This window comes from Rhinoderma darwinii, chromosome 4 (assembly GCF_050947455.1).
Source record: "Rhinoderma darwinii isolate aRhiDar2 chromosome 4, aRhiDar2.hap1, whole genome shotgun sequence".
Lineage (NCBI taxonomy): Eukaryota > Metazoa > Chordata > Amphibia > Anura > Rhinodermatidae > Rhinoderma > Rhinoderma darwinii.
In genome coordinates this window covers 23,849,216-23,868,219 of record NC_134690.1, presented here as the reverse complement: position 1 = coordinate 23,868,219, position 19,004 = coordinate 23,849,216, and the positions used below count along the sequence as shown (strand labels likewise).

The 19,004-nt window shown below is 41.3% G+C and overlaps 2 protein-coding genes across 2 annotated transcripts in view; both read right to left on the bottom strand.

Moving 5' to 3' along the window:
* The window catches only part of LOC142759061 (cytochrome P450 2K4-like), a 35,356-nt gene extending 33,630 nt beyond the window's left edge, over positions 1-1,726 (bottom strand). The window contains exon 1 of the mRNA XM_075860896.1: positions 1,438-1,726. Coding sequence (XP_075717011.1) covers positions 1,438-1,629 — 192 coding nt within the window. The 5' untranslated portion in view covers positions 1,630-1,726. The remainder of the gene's footprint in view (positions 1-1,437) is intronic.
* A 12,542-nt stretch (positions 1,727-14,268) lies between these two features.
* The window catches only part of RHAG (Rh associated glycoprotein), a 55,798-nt gene continuing 51,062 nt past the window's right edge, over positions 14,269-19,004 (bottom strand). Inside the window, exons 5-10 of the mRNA XM_075863829.1 lie at positions 18,749-18,915; positions 18,428-18,565; positions 18,157-18,278; positions 17,774-17,847; positions 15,982-16,055; positions 14,269-14,688 (exon numbers count right to left, since the gene is read on the bottom strand). Coding sequence (XP_075719944.1) covers positions 14,617-14,688; positions 15,982-16,055; positions 17,774-17,847; positions 18,157-18,278; positions 18,428-18,565; positions 18,749-18,915 — 647 coding nt within the window. The 3' untranslated portion in view covers positions 14,269-14,616. The remainder of the gene's footprint in view (positions 14,689-15,981; positions 16,056-17,773; positions 17,848-18,156; positions 18,279-18,427; positions 18,566-18,748; positions 18,916-19,004) is intronic.

The following is a 19,004-nucleotide window of genomic DNA, read 5'->3' as shown; positions in this document are numbered from 1 at the left end:
TAACTATACCTCTTGAAAAATTCCTTGAGGGGTGTAGTTTCTGAGATGGGGTCACTTTTGGGGGGTTTCCACTGTTTTGGTACCACATGACCTCTTCAAACCTGACATGGTGCCTAAAATATATTCTAATAAAATAGAGGCCCCAAAATTCTCTAGGTGATCCTTTGTTTCTGAGGCCGGTGTTTCAGTCCATTAGGACACTAGAGCCACATTTGGGATATTTCTAAAAACTGCAGAATCTGGGCAATAAGTATTGAGTTGTGTTTCTCTCGTAAAACCTTCTGTGGTACAGAAAAAACTGTATTACAAATGAATTTCGTAAAAAAATAATTTAAATTTGTAAATTTCATCTCTACTTTGCTTTATTTCCTGTGAAATGCTTAAAGGGTTAAAATAATTTATGAATGCTGTTTTGAATACTTTGAGGGGTGCAGTTTTTAAAATGGGGTGATTTATGGGGACTTTCTAATATATAAGGCCCTCAAAGCCACTTCAGAGCTGAACTGGTCCCTGAAAAAATAGCCTTTTGAAATTTTCTTGAAAATGCGAGAAATTGCTGCTAAAGATCTAAGCCTTGTAACATCCTAGAAAAATAAAAGGACGTTCAAAAAATGATGCAAACATAAAGTAGACATATAGGAAAGGTTAACTAGTAACTATTTTGTGTGGTATTACGATCTGTTTTACAAGCAGATACATGACAATTTAGAAAAATGCCGATTTTTGCAAATTTCACAAAATTGTGGTGTTTTTTACAAATAAATTTTGAATTTAACGACCAAATTTTTTCAGTAACATAAAGTACAATATGTCACGAGAAAACAATCTCAGAATCGCTTTGATAGGCAAAAGCATTCTGGAGTTATTACCACATAAAGTAACACATGTCAGATTTGCAAAAATCGGCTGTGTCCACAAGGCCAAAACAGGCTTAGACACTAAAGGGTTAATATTATCATTATTATTATTAATATTATCATTATTATTAATAATAATAATAAAGTAGCACCATTAGTAATAATATTGTAATTGTAGTAGTTAGAATAAATAACTTATTTTCTTGTCCATAATAGATTATCTAGAGTTATCAGTTCTTATATTCTTTCAATACAATTTATGTTGGTAGCGCTATGCTCCCTCTGCACCCCCGCCTCGTCCCCTCGCCCCTTGCAAAGTTGAATTTCCGTAATTCTCAGCCAGTAATATGTCTTGACCAAAATTATTTGACTACAAGATACACCAGGCGTCCTTGAGTAGACAGAAATCAGTATATATTTAGTAAAAGTAACAACTCTTATTGCTGTATCTGGACGACCCCTGACGAGGCGCAAGGAGTTTTATATTACACGGAGCTCTAGTTCAGAACTTCTTCTCTAATACCTCCGCTCATGCGGCCCCACATCATTTCATGAACTGGAGACCATTCTTTTATATTACCTTCATGAGGGTTATATTAGGTCTTTTGAGATTAATCATGTGCAGATTTCCAATCACCGGCAACGTTCGGGGTCCAGGTGGAAAATTACCAACAGAAGAATCTGAGGTCCAAAAATTGAGACTTTTTAAGATGTATAAAACTATCAGGAGCGCTAACCCGTAGAGGATCCACGTAGAGTATGAGCAGTCCATTGCTGTTCCTAATGTTCGCGTAGCAGATCTGAACGGTCGCGACTCTTTTTATAGTTTGTCCGCACTTTCTAATACAACATGAGATGATTCTCAAACGGCTGAGCCGCTGTAACCTGGGCTAATCATTCTCCACGTGTTAACTTCTTCAGTACCAGTCTATTTCCAACTTTCAGAACCGAGCTATTTGTTTAGTTTTTTCATCATCGTCACATTCCAAGGGTCAAAATTTTTTACTTTTCCAGTGACCGAGCCGTATGATAGTTTGTTTTTTGCGGGACGAGTTGTAGATTTTATTGGCACTATTTTGGGATAATTTATTCATTTTATTCTTTTTTTTTTTTTTGTAGGAATGGAAAACAAACGGCAACTCCATTATTGTTTTAACCCTTTCAGGACTGAACTTTTTTTTCTTTTCCATTTCCGTTTTTCACTCCCCGCCTTCCAAGAGTCATAACTTTTTTATTTTTCCATCAATAGAGTGGTGTGAGGGCTTATCTTTCGCGGGAGGAGTTGTAGCTTCTCCATTGCTTTTACGGGTTTCACCATGAGGTAAAAACGACAACTTAGCTTTATTCTGCGGCTCAATACAATTAAGTTTATTCCGTTTTTTTTTTTATATTTTACTACTTCTACATTGAAAAAAATATTTGTTAAAAAAAATGTTTTGTTTCACCACATTCTGAGAGGCATAACTATTTAAATTTTTTGGTCAATTGAGCGGTGTGAGGGCTTATTTTTTGCTGGACGAGCTGTCGTTTTTATTGGTGCCATGTTTTGGTACATACAAATTTTTGATCACTTTTATGCCATTTTTTTTTTAGAACTAAGGTCACCAAATAACAGCGATTTTGACGTTTTCTTTAGTTTTTTACGGCGTTCATTGTGCGAGTTAAATAATGTTATATTGTAGTAGTTCAGACTTGTACGGACGCAGCGATACCAATTTTGTTTATTTTTTTTTAATTTTTACATTTCTTTAGAGGAAAAATTGGAAAACGGTGGCAGAGTTAACAGAGGCAGAGAAAAGGCAGACCTGGGGGCATTCATTAGACCCCTTGGCTGCCATGACAACTATTGGCACTGCACAATCGCGTCATTGTCGTTGTCGGAGGGGGCCGCCACCCTGTAATGTGGATTTATTGATGATACACTGTAGGCAGACTAACAACCAATCAACTTCTTTAATAAACAGGAGAGTATAAGTTTCGGCAAAGTGGTCAATAACGGAGGTCGGTGAACTCGACCTCCACGGGAGTTCCCACCGTGCCCGTTTGTGTCAAAGGAATCTGTGGACACACATGTCCCTCCTTCTATAGTGCCGCCACAGTTCACAGAGACACTACTCTCTACCACATGGCTTATCCCGATCTTTTTATTTATATGTCACCGGGTTGCACCAGATTCCTTTGTGGGGGACGCCCTCCAAACCCTTCTGCACTTCCGCGGGTCGTTGCGGAGGCACCGCTACCTTTCGCGCATGGACATCCTCGATGGTACTCTGGCAGCGGTCCGAGTACCTTTGGCACAACTATTTTAAGGGGGTATTGTAAAGTAAGTAGATAGTACAAAGTCCATGCAAATCAGTCTATTGAATAAGATGATTACCGCCCCTTTAAGACCGCTTTGCTCTGGCTATAACATAAATATACCTTGCTTGTAACTTGTATATTATTAACCAGGAAATATTACTTCAAAGATGATTGTTCACTCAAATTACCACCAGGAGTGGAGGGACGACCAGACATCACTTTATAATTATATTCTGGAAATAATTTATTCAGTGAATATTCAGACCATATTCTTAGGTCCCTCTGACCTGATGACACTTTGTGGTGTTAAATTCCTAGACCCTCGGCCAGAGTCTCTAATGTTCAGCTTCTTTCTACTTATTGTCACTCTAACTCCCTCCACTGTCATTACCTCACACTTTCCCGCCTTTTTCTAACTCCACCCCTTCTCTCTCTCTAACCTCTTTCTATCCAGATGCTGCACCAATCACCTTGACCAGTGCGGTCACCTGATCTGTGCACTAATGGGAACAGGTTTAACCCCTTCCCGCCGCAGCCATTTTTCAGATTTTCTTTTTAGTTTTTTCCTCCCCACCTTCCAAAAGCCATAGCTTTTTTTTTTCCGTTGATATAGTCCGATGAGGGCTTGATTTTTGCAGGACGAGTTGTAGTTTTTTATGTAGCACCATTTATTGTGCCATATAATGTATTAGGAAATGGGAAAAAATTATTTGTGGGGTAGAAAATGAAAAAAACAGCGATTCCTCCATTGTTTTTTGCGCTTCGTTTTTACGGAATTCACTGTGCAATTAAAACAACATGTGAACTTTATTCTGTGGGTCAATACGATTACGGCGATACTCAATATATATAGTTTTTTCTATATTTTACTACATTTACAAGTAAAAACTTAAGTGTAATAAAGAAAAAAAATGTTGTGTCGTCAAATTTTGAGAGCCATAACTTTTTTATTTTTCCGTCGATTAAGTGGTATAAGGGCTTATTTTTTGATCACTTTTTATTTTTTGATCACTTTTTATTTCATTTTTTAGTGGGAGATGAGGTGACCAAAAAATAGAGATTCTGGCGTTTACATTTTTAATTTTTTTTACGTGCGGGTTAAATAATAATATATTGTAATAGTTCAGACTTTTACGGATGCGGAGATACCAATTATGTTTATTTTTATTTATTTTTACTATGCTCTAGGGGGAAAATGAGAAAAGGCTTTTTTTTTAAACTTTTTATATTTTTTTAACATAAAAAAAACACCCATTATTTTACTAATTTTTACTTTTTTTATTAGTCTCCCTAGGGGACTTCGACCAGCTAATGTATTGCAATATATTGTGATTCTGACAGGCTTCTATTAAGCCCTGCCGGAGGCAGGGCTTAATAGGAGCACAAAGATGGCGGAACTGGGGGCCTTCATTAGGCCCCCAGGTAGCCATAGCAACCATCGCCACCCCGCGATTGCATTGCGGGTGGCGCGATGAGCTGTTAGAGGGTGTCACCCCCTCTTTCTAACGATTTAAATGCTGCAGTAATGTCGCGGTAACAATCAGCCGATACCCGCATCGCATCGTATGGAGCGGGTTCACTGAGTGAGCCCGTTCCATACTTCCCCTACCCGACTTTGGCGTATGGATACGTCAAATGTCGGGAAGGGGTTAAACAAAGGGGTTACCCACAGGGGGTACTTAATATGGCATATCAACATGCCCTGGGTTGAAACAGGGATGAATTACTCAACCCGAAACCACATCAAACCAAGGAAAACAAGCACAGGATCATAGGGACATTTCATTCTGCCAATGTAGAAGTCAGAAAGATCCTGGACACGTACTGGGCTATCCTTAGGACTGACCCTGATGTTGGTGACCTGGTAGGAGAATATCCCTCCATTACGTTTAGACGTGGTCGTAAACATCAGGGACAGGTTGGTACATAGCCATTATTATCCATCGAAAACATCCACCTGGCTAACTACGAATATTAAGGGTACCCCCCGATGTGGAACATGTAAAGCATGTGCCTCGATTCACACTAGATAGTCATTCAGGAGTAATACCACTGGCAGGGTTTTTGAAAATAGATCCTTCATTAACTGTAGGACAAGAGATGTTGTGTACCTTATTACCTGTATATGTAATCTCCAATATGTAGGCAAAACCAAAAGGGAATTTAGGAGACGTATTAAGGATCATATTTGTGAAATTTTGAGGAAAGATGCGGCTCGGCATGTATGGGAATCACATCACGGGGACCACACAGTGATTGGGTTCCAAGGAATAGAACTCATACGACCATCAGGAAGGGGCGGCAATTGGAACAAACACATTTTACAAAAAGAGGCCCAGTGGATATTTAGGAAGGAGACCAATAAAGCCATTGGGTTTAAATGAACATATTTCATATACATGCTTCCTATAATAATTGACCCTCCCCCCTATTTTCTCATTTATGCCTCTACATTATAATATAATATAATCTATCCAAGCACAATGCAGGGTGTTTTATACATTTCTATCTATATCTAATTGATCGCTTTGCGGTAGATCCCTTTTTAGTATTTAGCTAATATATTCATTGGCTCAGATATTCAATGTACTTTTCTATGGACCCGTTTTTATGCCATTAATATAGTTTTTTTGGGGCTAGTTTATTCTTCCGGCTGCTTCTCTCCAATATCTTTGTAATGCCCATGGCCGTGGGCCGTTAGGTTTACTCACCACTTGACGGCCGCAGCCATGGATCAGTGAGCGCTGGCCCGCATCTCCTCCTCAAGAGACGCCAGCGCTCACTTCCGCTTCACTCGGCCGGGTCCCGTAGGGCCAGTGCGCGCACCTGAGTTAAAGTGCCAAATTAGCCCATGAGCATATAACAAGGGCCCAGCCGCTTCCTACAATGCCTGCGTTGAGCGTTGTTGTCATTACCCTAGTTTGTCTCTGCAAATGGTCTCCTAAGGGTATGTTCACACGCAGTGACCAAAAACTTCTGAAAATACGGAGCTGTTTTCAAGGGAAAACAGCTCCTGATTTTCAGACGTTTTTTAAGCCACTCGCGATTTTCGCAGCGTCTTTTACGGACGTTTTTGGAGCTGTTTTCAATAGAGTTAATGACAAACGCCTCCAAAAATGTCCCAAGAAGTGTCCTGCAAAACGCAAGAATTATGTCTGAAACCACTGCGTGTGAACATACCCTCAGTGTCTTCCAGTTCCCAGTGTTTCCCGTTCCTTCTACCTGTAACCTGTATCCCGTGCTATCCTGGTCAAGTGCCATATTGAGTTGGAGTCGTGCTGTGCTGTGTACCACGCCTGTCCTTTTATCCCACACCTGGTGTCCGCCTGCTGTCCCATCCGAGCCTGCCTTGCTACTGTCAGAAGCTACCACAGGTACAGATATACGAACTATAGACTTTGACCTGTGTCCTGTTGGCCAGCTGCCATAGCTTTAAGGTGGTACGGTCCAGAAGGTCCACGCACCCTACGTGACAATCTTATACTTTTCCCTCCGCTCTTTTTCATTCCTGTGCTCTAGTATAATCTGAGTGAATTGCTTTAGCCTTATACTAGTAAATTTGGCAACTAGCCCATTCTTAATGTTAATTAAAGTAAAAATTTTAATTTTAATCGTTCTTTCAGGCAGTATCTTCCTTGCTCAATGGTAACCCCACTTAGTGCAGGGCTGCTGTTTCCTTGGTTGCTAAGGAGACCCAGCCTCACCCCCACTCACTGGGAAGACATACAGAAACAGGAGGATACAGACAACCAAGACAGACATGGGGGGGGGGGGGACACACGAGAGGGTGAGAGAGCAAAACACGCAACCATTTACAATACCTGGTGGGTAACCAGGAAACACCCCACAACCCTCTCTTTAACGCCTTAGATGCTGTGATCGCGATTGACCACAGCATTTAAGGGGTTAAATGACCAGTAACAGCGCGATCCCGTGTGTCAGCTGTAATACACAGCTGACACCCGCAGCATATGGCGCTCCATACATCACACCCACAGCAGGACATGCTATTACGTCATGGTGCGCAAAGGGGTTAAGATATAATGTTATTTATAACACACAGTAAACAGTGTAAAAAAAAATACAAATAGCAATGATATAACTTTTTTCCATCCCTAAAAACAATAAATAAAAGTTAATTAATAAATTATATGTATTCCAAAATAGTGCCACTAAAAACTACAACTTGTCCAGCAAAAAAAAACAAGTCCTCCCAAGGCTATGTAGATGGAAAAATAAAAAAAGTTATGGCTCTTGAAATACGGCAAAACAAAAGCTATAACTTTTTTATTTTTCCGTCGACATAGCCGCATGATGGTTTTGTTTTTGGAATTTTTTTTGGGGGGGGCGGGGAGTGTGATGAAAAAGCAAAATCTGCGGTTTTTCTTTATGTTATGCGATATTATGTTAATGAGTAACTACATTTTCATCAAACTTTTGATATGTCATAGAGACATATCAAAAGTTGGGATCGATAGGGGTCCGGGTGCTGAGACCCCCACCACCACCATAACTGAAACAAAGGTGCAGAAGTACTCTGCTGAGCGCTTTGAGCCGCTGCCGAGCGAAGGGTGAGGAATGCTAATACCCCTCTATTTACAGGCCGGGACAGCGTTGAGGCGGTGCCTTCATCTGATGTGGCTGAGATGGTGTCCTACCATTCAGCCTATGTGCAGGAGCTGAGTCTCGCCGGAATGTGGCAGGCGGCTCCACCTACGGAAGCTCCCGGCGCTGCTGCTCCCTTAAAGGGCCAGAAGCCGGCTGTGAGAGGGAAGAGGCGCAGACACAGGCAGAAAAGACAAGTGTCTGCTAAGAATGCCTGCTTACAGGTGAGCAGACTGTGCAGCCAGTGGTATTGAACGAGCAACCGGCTGTTCAGTCGGAAGTTCGCCCACAGTCGCGCGGAGCGGGCCGGTTGAGCGATGCGCCTAGTTGCTCCCTTCCCAGGGGTTGTAGTCAGACACAAGTCCAGAGTATTGTCGGTGATCAGGCGAATGTTAATGTTTATTACAACTCCTCTGCCATGTCACTTTTTTCCTCGTCGTCATCTGCCAGTGATATACCCTCCTCTTCGTCTTCCTCATTTTCATGGTCCCCGCAGGAGTCGGCTAGGGCTCGTTCAAGGAGGCGGAATCACAGTCGGCGTCAGGAAGCACATTATGTGATCGCACCGGCAGTCCAGCTGTCCCAGGAGTCTTCCATTGCCTGTCCACCAGGAGGGAGTCAGCCTTTGGTTCCAGCGACTTTGCCTGCAGACATTATACCTTCAGGAGACGCGACGCATGGCTCAATAAGAGCGTTTTGTCTAGTAATGATTTGGTTTCTGTTTTAAAGGCTGTTGTAGCTGGTTTAAATATGAATAAGAAAGCTCCTGCTTCCTCAGTTCCGTCAGGGGGGGCGAAGCTCCCGTCTGCGAAAGAATCAGAATTGAGTAGTTTGACGTTTAGGGACTCAATATTTTGTGGCGTGGCTCCTCTCGGTACTCACCTGTCAGCAGAAATCAAGGAGAAAATATGGAAGAATGATTTTGTTGACGTTTGGCCATTGGTTTCTGTTGAACAGGTGACTGTTGATAAGGAGCGCACATTTGAAAAAGGTTTGGATAACAAAGTAAAAGTGGTGAAGACTTTTCATAATTGGCTTCAGGGTTATGCTACGCTGGAGCACGTTATTTGTCAGCCCTTCCCCGAAAAAGGGGCTGAATTGTTAGTTCATTATGATATGATTTTTAGTGCCCACAGGCTGCAGGGAGGTGCAGCCTGGTGACGCTATTACTGGGAATTCCGTCGTCATTTAGCTTTGGCGCCTGATGTTAGTTGGGCGTCCAAGGCAACTGACGTCTGGTTGCAGCTCATTCTATTCCAAACTGGGAAGCCCACGTGCTCCTTTTCACAGGCGGACGAGGCTACAGGGACCGCTCTTGGAGCCGTGGCCGCTCGGTCCACGGGGCCTGTTTGTTGTACAACGAAGGTCACTGTCGTTTTTTTGCAAGTTGCAAGTTCCGGCATGGATTCTCCATCTGTGGGGGCGGTCACGCGGTGCTTAGATACGGGGGGCGTGAGCAGCCTTCCCAGGCGCCTCCTTCCGACTCAGTGGAGAACACCGGTGAGCATCCACGAGATGGGGCCTTGGCTAGATCAGTACACCAGGAGGCAGGAGGCAGGGCTGCTCATTGAGTGTTTTAGTTTTGGTTTGAATCCCATGAGCACACATCTATGTTGTTATTGTCTTATAATTTGAAGTCTATCAATGAGAACGTCGATGTGGCACGGAAAAAGATTGCTAAAGAAGTAGAGTTGGGTAGGATGGCTGGCCCTTTTTCGGAACCCCAGTATTCTAACCAGAGGGTCTCCACCATTGGCTTGGTGCCCAATAAAGAGCGAGGTAGTTTTAGACTTAGACATCATTTGTCCTTCCCTCGCTGGGCGTCAGTCAACGATAGTATTCCCAGGGAGGATTAGATGGTTTCTTACACTTCATTTGACATCGCCGTTCAACTGGTGCGGGTGGCGGGCCAGGGTGCATTGCTAGCAAAGTCAGATATTGAAGCTGCTTTCCGTTTGCTATCTGTTCATCCTGATTGTTTCCATTTGCTGGGTTGTTGTTGTTTGGATAGTACCTTCTATGTTGATATGAGTTTGCCTATGGGCTGTTCTATTTCATGTAATTACTTTGATATGTGTAGTTCCTTTATGGAATGGGTAGTTCGCTTTGAATCTGGATTTTCTTCTGTCATTCATTATTTGGATGATTTTTTGTTTGTCGGCCCTAAAGGATCCGGTATGTGTGGATATTTGTTGTCGGTTTTTTGGCGCATGATGACACGTTTCGGTGTGCCAATTTCTGAAGAAAAGACTGAAGGCCCATCCACGGTTTTGTCCTTTCTAGGAATCGAAATTGATACTGATAAGATGGTTTTTACTAGCTAGTTTAGTGTCGCAAATTGATCAAGTGGCAGGGTCACAGAAGGTGACGCTGCGACAACTGCAATCCTTACTGGGATTGTTGGTTTTTGCATGTCGTATAATCCCAATGGGTAGGGTTTTTTCAAAGCGATTGTCTCTGGCTACTGAAGGTCACTTTATATGTTTTTTTTTGCCATTACATGTAAAGATTTGTTTGTTTGGCAGGATTTCTTGGCTGCTTTTAATGGGTGCACGGTCTGTCAAGAAATGGAAGTCTCGAATGTAGATTTTCAGTTGTTTACGGGTGGTGATGGTTTCGGTGCGATATTTGGCCGTAGATGGTGCAGGTCTTCTTGGCCGGTTTCTTGGTTTGACCTCGGGTTGACCAGGAGTTTAACCTTGTTGGAACTCTTTCCTATCGTTGTAGCAGTTGAGTTGTGGGGCCATGAGATGGCTAACAGACACATTCGTTTTTGGACGGATAATATGTCGGTAGTGCATGCTGTGAACGGCTTGTCGTCTGGTTCGTTGCCTGTGTTGGCTTTAATGCATTATTTCGTTTTGAGATGCTTACATTTTAATGTATGGTTTCGGGCGAAACATGTTCCGGGTGTTTGTAATAAAATGGCTGATGCATTTTCTCGTTCACAGTTGTCGTTGTTCCGGGAGTTGCATCCAATGGCCGTTTTTCATTGACTCTATAGAAAAACAGCTCCAAAAACGGCCGTAAAAAACACTGCGAAATTTGCGAGTTGCCAAAAAAACGGCCGAAAATCAGGAGCTGTTTTCCCTTGAAAACAGCTCCATATTTTCAGACGTTTTTTAGTAAGCGTGTGAACATACCCTTAAGCTGTGGCCACTTCCACTTCCCAATACAACGTGTCTTGCTTCTATTATAGAATAAAGAGTTAATGGATCCCGGACGGTATGATGGTAAGACGGTGAATATCCTTGCAGTCCTATGCCATATCGATTTGAATGGGAGAATCGCAATAAAAATTGCTGCCTGTTAATATTGCTGTAATATATAATGAAAGGCAGAAAGTGGTTAAATGGGGTTATGTGGGGACCGGAAATTATTAGCAGTGTAGTCACTGCAGTATGTGATACTCACTAATATACATTCCGGTCCCCCGTCGCGCTTATTATGAGATTTTCATAGATTTTTATGCCGCTGTCGGGGACTGGAAGTCTAGTTGCACAGTCTTCTTTGATGACAATACGACTCTTCTTCACGTGAGCGGCCCCACTGGTATTTATGTACCTTATTGATACCACTCTATGTGGATCTAAGTTGAACCTATTTATAGTCCACTGAAGATATTATTGAGCCTTTGTATTTCTTTAACATAGACCTGATACAACTTTTTCCCTTTCGGACTGGTTGACCTATTACAATATGCTTAGGTGCTTTATCGCACATATACATAGAAAGTTTGCCCTAAGAAAGTTTACATAAGAAGTTTGCCCTTTGCTCTTTACTTATTTAACCTCTATTATTTCCGTTTATCCCACGGAGACAATATATTTAGCCATTAACCAGTTCCTGACCGCCGACTGTATATATATACGGCCGGCGGTCGAGGTACTTAAAACCTGCGGCATAGAGTATTTACAGCACAGGCTTTCGCTGCTTCAGTCTTCTCTGATCACTTCTAACGGGGGCGCTCAATGTGGGCTGTGCATAGAATAGAGGCAGCGGCAGCATGGTGTCCTATTGTGCGCACGTTTCAGAACAGGACATCGATGCGCAAGCACGGGATTTTGTGTGTAATGGGGGGAGGCGAGGAGCGGTCAATCAAAAGTAAGGAGGCGGGGTTAACTCAGAAAGTTTGAGGAATGAAGATATGACTCTTTTCAAATGAAGATATGACTCTTAGGCTCATTAGCATACGGCGCAGGAACATTAAAAGATGGAATACTACAGTTACAGAGCCGACTAAGAAGACAATTATAGGTGACATACAAATGATTTTTCACCAGGTATTGCTGGTTTAATAGGTGAAATGCTGGTGACAAGTTCCCTTTATATATTAGGGAATGTTTTTGTGCATTTTTTGCTTCCAGTTCCAACCCAATTTATGACTATTTTATCTAGAAACGAGGGGTGAGGTATCAATAACGTAACCTGTGGTAAGTCTTCTGCTAACCATATATGATGAGAGGTCTCACTGCCTCCTATTATCAGTGCGACATCCCCCACATTATATTTTCCCAATGTCCGAAGACGGACGAGTCTTTGACTTTTCTCTGAAGGAGAGAAGAATTACCTAACTACAGGAAGATTTTCAATCATGTAAGGCTATGTTCACACGCCTAACCAAAAACCTCTGAAAATATGGAGCTGTTTTCAAGGGAAAACAGCTCCTGATTTTCATACGTTTTTAAAGCCGCTCGCGATTTTCGCTGCGTTTTTTACGGCCGTTTTTGGAGCTGTTTTCAATATAGTTTATGAAAAACGGCTCCAAAAACGTCCCAAGAAGTGACCTGCACTTCTTTTTCGCAGCCGTTCTTTTTCACGGCCATTTGGAAAAACGGCCGCGCAAAAAAAACGGCCCGTCGGATGCTTCCGATTTTTCCGCTGTTTTTCGGGCGTTTACGGCCCGAAAAACTGCCGAAAATAGCCCGTGTGAACATACCCTAAGTACACAGGAGTACAGATGTTGCAGAGGTGAGTTTGTTATTTAAGGACGCATGCACACAAGAATGATCCATAGACTTCTATGGAGCCTATTGTATCTTGGTATGCCTCCGATTTTAATGGATGCCCCATTAGAGATGGGAAGATATCTCCGTACCACGGTGCCGTACGGAATTTGTGCTGTGTGAAATTAAAAACTCAACTCTGCTACATCTGTATGTTAGAAAATTCTTCATGTAGCAACCCAAAAAAAAATATTCAATAGTTAGCCATATCTGATGTGACCAGTGGCCCAGTCATCACAGGGACTGAAGTATTGAGTCATTTATAGGCATCTTTAGTTTGTTTAGGTTATGTCACTACATTAACAGACCATTTTTTTAAAATTTTTATTTCTTTATCACAACTTCAATATACAGAAATGCTAGTTTTAGGAAAGTTGTATTGACTAAGGAGTTATTTGGGGCTAGGGTGTATTAAATTATTTTATCTACTGCAATATACATTGTATTACATGTCGAAAATATCCTAAAGAAAATAAAAAAATATATACTATAAATGCCATCCTTTATACTGCAAGTAATATTGACTAATAAAACAATGAAGAATTCTATATAACATATGACTAATCATGTCAAATACTAAAAAATATAATTAAACATTAGGAATTTTCTGGAACATAATTTGTCTATTTATAAATGTAACACTAATGTACAGATATGATCATGAAATATAGTAAAATGGTTATACAGAATGTCCACCTTTGAACACCATTTGTTTTTATCTAAATAAATCCAAAATTCTGCACCTCTTTGATATATCTTTATAGGATCAGAGCTCCTTTGTTCTGATACAGAGCTCCAAACTTCCTGCAAAGGTATAGTATTGAATGTTAAAATTCTGGCTGCCTGCAGCCACCACTAGGGGGAGCTTAAAATCTTACTGCATACTGTTTATACAATGAACTCAATAATAACACAGTATGCAGTAAGCTCCTAAGCCCCCCTTAGTGGTGGAAGAAGGCAGACAGAATGTTTTTTTAATTATTATTCTATGGAGCCGATTTGGAGCACTGTATCAGAAAAACTGAGCTACAACCATTATAAAGATGTATTATAAAAATTAATCAGCACAAATGTTGAACCTACAAACGACATGGTGATAAAAGCTGGAGATTCACTTTAAAGAGTATCTCTCACTAGGTCATATAAGTTGAATTGGTTTACTGACCTGAATAGCGCTGTCTCCCTGATTCCAGCACCATTTTTCTTTTTTTTTTTCTGGACCCCACTGTTCCAGAGACATGGCCCACTGTTGTGTTTGCTTCCTATATTCTAATTTGCTGTTTTTTGCCAATAGGGTGGAGCTAGCTCCTCTGCCTCTGATGCTGACCAATCAGTGTGAGGCAGGATGAGAATAGTTCACACCCTGTTGGCTAACCTACAGCAAAATATCATAGAAGGGGCCAAAACCATAGTGGGCCATATCTCAGGAACAGGGGGGGGGGGGTCCAGGAAAAAAGAAAAACAGCACTGGAATCAGGTAGACAGAGCTATTCACATCAGTAAACCAGTTCAACTATTATGACCTAGTGACAGGTCCTCTTTAAGGCTTTATACACAGTGGATAAACCTCCATTTACACTGGAAAATGTTATTTAAAACCATGAAGTGGAAGCATCTGCAATACTTGCCAATAAACATGTCAATACTATCTAGGCGAATGAAGCATGGCACATATTAGAGTAAATGCTGCTTCGGAGGTCATGACTAGCATATGTCAATCTTAGTAAATGACTTGAACACTAGACTGTAGATATAATACGGTCACCTTATCAACTGTGTATAAAGCCTATGGTTTCTGCAGTTTTTTTAAAATTTGTATTTCTTTATCAAAAGAGGGCCAGTGGTGACTATGCATCTACTCTGATTTTGCCATGTTCTCCTTGATAACGGTGTTCTGCTTCTTCCTCCTCAAGGGGAACCTAAAAGAAATTATACAGATACAATGAGAGACCTATAAAAGGCTTAAGACTGCAGTACGAATCAGGTTCAAAATACATTTCATAGTTCTGATAAATCAATCTATAAGGACATGAAACTGCTGAGATATAGTGAATAGTCTACCTCATCTCTAGTCATGATCCTATTATGTATTTACAGGGATCACAGAGTATGGAAAAGGAAGGAAAAATGAATGGGAAAGAAAGAAGAAGAAGGAGAGGTGAGGAAGGGAGAAGAGAGGATGGAGGAGAGTTTAGATGGTTAGAGAAAACGAAAGAAGAAGAAAATAGAGAGGTGAGGGGCGGTGGAGAGAGGTAAGGAGGGGAGAGGAGAGATAAAGAGGGGAGAGTAGAAGTGAAGGGAGAATAGAGGTGAGGAAAAGAGGAAAGTTGGGGAGCGGAGAGGAGAGGTGGGGAGAGGGGAGGTGAGGAAGGGAGAGGAGAGAAGAGGTAAGGAAGGGAGAAGGGAGGTGATGAGTAGTGAGGAGAGGTGGGGAGAGAAGAGGTAAGGAGGGCATAGGAGAGGTGAGGAGGGGAGAGTAGAGGTGAGGGGTGGGGTGGGGAAGAGAGAGAGGAGAGGGGAGAAGAAAGGAGAGGTGAAGAGGGAAGAGGTAAAAAGGAAGAGGAAAGGGTAGGATCTCCCATTAAAGGTAAACTTATTTATGAGGGGAGAGGAGAGGTGGGGAAAGTGACAATAAGGAGAGGAAGGGAAGAGGAGATGAGGGGTTAGAGGAGGGAAAGGAGAACTGGGGAGGGGAGAGAAGAGGTAAAAATGGGAGGAGAGAAGTAAGGAGAAGAGGGATGAGAATAGGAGAGGTGTGAATGAGAAGAGGAGGGGAGATGGGAAAGGTGATAGGGAAGGGAGAAAAGAGAAGAAGTGGGGGAGGAGAGAATAGATGAGGAGAACAGGAAAAAGGGCAGAGGAAATGATATCACTAATTTAACACAAAAGGTATAGAATGACTCTCAGCAACTATTGTCATGTGTGAAGCATAAGAAAGCTACCAGTAAAGATTTGTTGCCTTACAATTCACTCAGCAGGTTGCTGTGCATTAATGTAATGTGAAACTATTTGACAATGTAGTATCGGACAGCTAGGACTCATAAATTGTCAGAGCATGCTCGGAATTGCAGTTTCACAACAGCTGGGGGGATAAAGGTTCAGTCCATTAACTTATGTTATATTAAGAAGAAGATTCATTGAGTGAGAAATTGATGCAGGGCTTGTTGTGGAGCCCAACACTGAATGTTCTTTCATTTGGTTACTTTACTTACTTCCCAGTATAAGGTATCATCATAGCAGTTCTGATCGGGTGGCTGCCCCCAGAACGGCAATTTTAATATAAAGCCTAGAAAAGAACAAGAAGAGTATTATAAAATTAAAAAAATATCAATATGTCCCTTTTTGATTGATGGCCAAAAAATACTGCACACACACACATATATATATATATATATATATATATATATAAACTGGGGATAACATGGAATAAAACTGTAGATAACGGAAGAAGAGAAGGACCTGGGTATTCTGGTTACAAATAAACTAAGCAGCAGCACTCAATGTCAAGCAGCAGCTTCAAAAGCAAAGAGGATTTTAGTGTATAAAAGGGGAGATAAAAACCTGTGATTCAAATGTAATATTACCCCTCTATAAGTCCCTTGTAAGGCCACATCTAAAATATTGAATTCTGTATGGGGCTTCACATTGTAAAAAGGATATAGGAGAACTGGAGAGGGGTCAAAGTGGTGTGAACTGACTATTATATGGGATAGGAGGTGTCTCTTACAATAAAAGGCTAGAAAATTTGGGCTTGTTCATCTTGGAAAAAAGACGCTTTAGAAGTCATCTAATAACACGTATAAGTATATATGTGTGGTCAAAGAACTAGCACCTGATCTGTTCCTTCCAAGGACTCTACAAAGGACCAGAGAACATTAATTGTGTGTGGAAGAAAGAAAGACGTTTCAGACATGAATGTAAAAAAGGGTTATTTACAGTTAGAGTAGTCAAACTATGAATTGCCCTACCCCAAGAGGTAATAATGACAGATACTATGTCAGTATTTTAAAAAAGGCTAGATGATTATTTACGGACGAGGAATATAACTAGCAATGAAAAATGTGTAATTGAGTGAGAAAGGTTGAACTTGATGGACCCGTGTCTTTTTTTAGCTTATGTAACTATGTAAAAACAACATAATAGTGATCCCAGGGCTCACTGTAGGGGCACAAATGATTGCCGTGTTCTCAGAGTTCCCAAAGTGTGATTGCAGCTGTCAGTTACAGTTGCCCTCTCACTGGCTATCACCAGGGGGCATACATGTAGGCCTAAATGCAGGAAATAGATCCCGCTAAGGGCGTATTTGTACTCCCAAATGCGGGAATGTGGTAAAATCTAAACAAAACAATCTCCCATCATAGTTTCCATCAGGACATTATTTCCGAACCAGGGTCACCCAATAGACAACAGCAGCAAGTGATATCACTTTTACATGGCATGGGGCAGGCAAAGCAGTCATCAAATCATGGCTTTACGCTCCCAGAATGCAGTGCAGCAGAGACCGTTATATTACAAGAGCTAAATATGTCTATTGATAAACTCTTGATTGGTCCGAGGAGCAACAAACATAATAGTGAATGCAATTATGGAAGAGAATGGACTATAATATAGGGGTCAACTTTTTTTTAGTGCCGATTGTACCTGGAACACCTCTCCCTCCATTGACAAGAACAGAAAACGCCTACATAAATCAATTCTGGGCCGATGGGCTCACTGGTATGCTGTATGGGCATTATATAGATGTCTATCAATGGGTGGCACGTAAGATGTCTCTTTATATGCATTGCAGAAGGGAATATGGTCCCTCACTAAGTGGTTCTCCTACTCAATGAAAAATGGTTGACAATGGGGAATCTAGCATTTCAACATCCGACATTCTTATATGCAAAACACTTAATTGTATTTCAGCAAAGTAAACCTCCTCTGCACTTCCTTAACATATATGGAACTCTTTTTTAATTTTTCCCTCAAAGACCACTTAAGACGGTGCCCACTTTTACACACCTGTTACCACGCCTCCAACAACAGCGACAGAAAAGGTTGCGGCCAAAGCAGCTCCTTGATAAACAGGAGAAAAACTGGAAAAAAGGACAAATATATTTATTATGTATCAATAAATGTTTCTAGTTCATTCTGTACATTGTATGGTATTGTTATACTTGTAGGGTCGATATCGGCACCAGGCGAAAATCTGGACGGATGTCAGCGTCCATTGGGATTTGGGACGTATGGGATCCTGTCAAGCTTAGGGTGGTATAGATAGGGGGTCAACTGTGATTATAGACAAATGGCACATCCACACCTGGTGCCAGCCCATGCATAAGGATGAATTCATATTGTAGAATTGACTGGTAGATCTTATTACTATTAGAGGAAAAGTTACTCACTCGGGTTTAGCTCCAAGGGCAATGGCCATAATACCAGCGATTCCACCCAGAATTCCTGGTAAACCATGCAGATTGTGCACACCACATGTGTCCTGAATCCTAAGCTTGGAAGCCAAAATCGGCTAAAAAAAGATGTGGAGAAGTATTCAGATAATTTTAAAGAATAAAAATTATTAAAAAATATATAATTTTTTTTTCATATATTTAGATATACATTATAGCCTAGTGACTATATCTGGTTTAGGAGTTGCCTGCTTAGGTGTATACTCACAGTTAAGAACTTGAATCCCAGGGTAGAGATTATACCAGCAAGAAAACCAATGATCATTGCTCCAAAGGGTCCAATGTTCATGTCAGCACAGGTACCCACTGCTACACCTCCAGCCAGGGTGGCATTCTGGATATGGACCTGTATGGAACAAGTCAGTGAATATCTGACCACAGGGTTTCTTACTGATCATTTAGATGTAAAGTGTTTTTATTGGGTCATACAATTTTTTTTTTATCGCAATAATTTTCAAGTAATTGGGCTAATACCAATATTATCTGTAGAATGTATAAGGACGGTAACATCATTCGTGCAATTTCTTACCATATCAAACTTTCCTTTGTGTTCTACCAAGCTAGAGAAGGCATATGCAGTCAGCACACAGGCCGCCAGCGAGAAGTAAGTGTTAATAACGGCCATTTCTTGGTCTGCTCCACGTGTAGCAATGGCGGAGTTGAAACTTGGCCAAAACATCCACAGAAAGAGGGTTCCTGAAAGTGTATAAGTCGATTGATATGACTAGAATACAAGCACATCTTTCTGGGTAATGCTTATCAACAATTCATTGCTTAATGAGCTA